This window comes from Rhagoletis zephyria, unplaced genomic scaffold, assembly GCF_001687245.7.
Source record: "Rhagoletis zephyria isolate East Lansing unplaced genomic scaffold, Rhagoletis_zephyria_1.1 Rzeph_scaffold_00766, whole genome shotgun sequence".
In the NCBI taxonomy this organism is placed as follows: domain Eukaryota; kingdom Metazoa; phylum Arthropoda; class Insecta; order Diptera; family Tephritidae; genus Rhagoletis; species Rhagoletis zephyria.
The window spans coordinates 99,384-102,295 of NW_016157850.1; the positions used below are offsets into that span (position 1 = coordinate 99,384).

Genomic DNA, 2,912 nt, shown 5'->3' on the forward strand with positions numbered 1-2,912 from the left:
TCAATGTAATTTACGAGTCGATAAAAGTTGAATTAAAGTGATTTATAAACAAAATAAAGTAAAATAAAAGTGTGTAAAGTATTAAGTACAGTGTTATGTGCATTTATATATATGAAAGTATGTGACAAATGCACTTTTTGTTAAGGAAACCAAGTGGAACGACTTAAGAAGTTTTAACAACAACATACATGTTAGAAGATACCTCCCTTAACATCTTGACCAAGTTTCATTTGTTAATTCCACCTGGTTTTCTTAAAACACAAGGTGCGGTTGACTACTAAAGCCCACCCCGGATTTGTGCTCAGAACTTCGTACACTGTATAGGGAGAAAGATTTTTACCTATTTTGGCCAGCAAAAATATGTTATTTAGGCCAGCACAAAATATGCTATTTTAGCAAGCAAAAAATATGCTATTTTAGCCAGCAAAAAATATGCGATGCAGGGATTAATTGCTGGAAGAACCATGTATCGAATGAGTATAATGGCGCGTATTCATAGTCCAGCAACTAAGTGGAAACTAACAAAGTTGCAACTTAAATTTAAGTACCAACTTAAAATCTACCTCTATTCATAGTCGCATTTCAGACTTCTACTAAGTAGTTTCGACTTAGTTTACGATATAGTAAAACGAGTGTGAAAATGTTTCGATTTTTCTTTACGATATTTTGGAAAAATTACATTTTTATTAAATAATGTCAAGTTTGATCATCCGTTTATGTAATTTTTATTTTCATTGCATGATTATGCAAAATAATAAGGTATCATTTTCTTGTTAATTGTGTGCATAACATTTAGATATCTACTATTTGTATGTTTCACAGCATGCTTTCGATAAACATCGACTTCACATCACTGCGGTTGTTCTGGCTATTTCACACAATTAACAAGAAAATGGTATCTTACTATTTTGCATAATCATGCAATGAAAATAAAAATTACATAAACGGATGATCAAACTTGACATTATTTAATAAAAATGTAATTTTTCCAAAATATCGTAAAGAAAAATCGATACATTTTCACACTCGTTTTGCTATATCGTAAACTAAGTCGAAACTACTTAGTAGAAGTCTGAAATGCGACTATGAATAGAGGTAAATTTTAAGTTAGTACTTAAATTTAAGTTGCAACTTTGTTAGTTTCGACTTAGTTGCTGGACTATGAATACGCGCCATAGAGTCTCGAGCATCCATTACTGCGTGGGACTACAGAACAGGAACCAACTTAATGGTGCACAAGGGGGGTGGCGTCGTCCAACAACGCGCCATTTCTTTATTGAGGGGCCACTATGTCGTAGCTGCAAATAGCACCAAGCCTCTTCTGCACGTTTGGCTTTTTAATTTACAACAGCAAGTGACCCATGTAGGCTTCGTGTTGCCTGGTCGGGCCAACGCAATGTCACTTTCACCTGATACTCTTTATCTTGTGGCAGCAATTCAGGAAAACGTCTACATTTGGCACTTGTCGCCGGGAAGATGCTGAACACAATTTCAAAGCATTTTCAACCCATCAACTGTATACGTTTTGACGAGGACTCGCATTTTTTTACAGCTTGCCAAGATGAATCTGTCATGGTGTGGAACTTGACGACTGTGTATGCGCGAGATGACGACAATCAAGCACCAATGTATACTTTCACTGATTATGGTCTTCCTGTAACAGACGTGCACATTGGATTGGTGGCATACGAGGGCATATGATAACAGTTTCACTGAATCGTACATGCAAAATATATGATTTACTTACTGGTATACAGCTGTTAAATGTCGTTTTGCGGAAGCATTACACAGCGTAGTAGCAAACACTTTAGAAACGGATGTATATGTAGGAACTGCTGCAGGCAATATATCGAGCCCTAACCGCCAAAATAACGTAAGCGACAGTTTTTTCGAAATTTTCTTTTTGATGCAGAAATATTCCTAGAGCATCTAGATGCATTTCTGCATCAAAAAGGAAATTTTGAAAAAAATGTCGCTTACGTTATTTTGGCGGTTAGGGCTCGATATATCAGTTTAGTATCGATGGAGGTCCTTCCAAGGAAAAGATAAAACCGTGCTATAACCCTACTCGTGGCACACACTAGGCAGAAAACCTCGCGGACAACATATACACATTATTATGAAATAACATTACGACGCACTGATGTTGATTATTGAACTAAAATATTGGGGAAAACGGTAAGAAATTTATAAATTCTTAGAACAGTCAGCAATTTCTAAGTTTCCTTTTTGTGAATTTGATCATGAGCAAGGTCTATCAAGCAAGGAAAAGCATGCTACTTATCTATCAAGTGTTGCAAAAAAAGTTTTTAAGTTTGGTAGATAATTACATCTTGCTTTTTTACGATGACAGTAGGCTAAGTGTGGGATAAATCATAAACCTGCCATTTTTAAATTCTCCATTGGCACTTATGTACACAATACGGACCGAATAATTAGCAGTGCCGAAAACGAAGAATGATCTACAGGAAAAAGGTTCAGTTAGTTTAGACTCAATTTACGTAACGTAACCTAATATATTGGCCAAGGCAATATATTTTTGTTAAAGATTTTTATTTTAAGTCGGAACCACTTAGTTTTTCTTATAGATCAAGAATGATATAAGAATCTACAAGCCCTATTTGATTACGGGATAGTCAAACGTCCACTACAAGTACCCTCTCGTATGCGTCAACTATGATTTTTTTATTTTTTCATTTTAACGCCACGTCCAACAGCTATGTTCTAATAGTTAATTTTTTTCAGAAAAAATATGCTATTGGAGAAGGTGGCCGACCGCTCGATTCTATGTTTCAACATGTATTTAAACTTAAGGTGGTCCATTGGATAGAGGCAGGCTGCCTGATTAATCGAAACCCAAACGAACTTTTGTAGGATCATGTGCTTAATGGTGCGGGTTCTAGTCTGGCTTC

At 35.8% G+C, this 2,912-nt stretch overlaps 1 protein-coding gene across 1 annotated transcript; it reads left to right on the plus strand.

Annotated features, from left to right (window-relative positions):
* Positions 1–482: 482 nt before the first annotated feature.
* Positions 483–2,702, plus strand: LOC108361464 (WD repeat-containing protein 18-like). The gene is given in 6 exon segments (XM_017614085.1): positions 483–489; positions 1,179–1,463; positions 1,466–1,675; positions 1,678–1,767; positions 1,770–1,848; positions 2,675–2,702. Coding segments are annotated over 6 exon segments (699 nt in total).
* Positions 2,703–2,912: the final 210 nt, after the last annotated feature.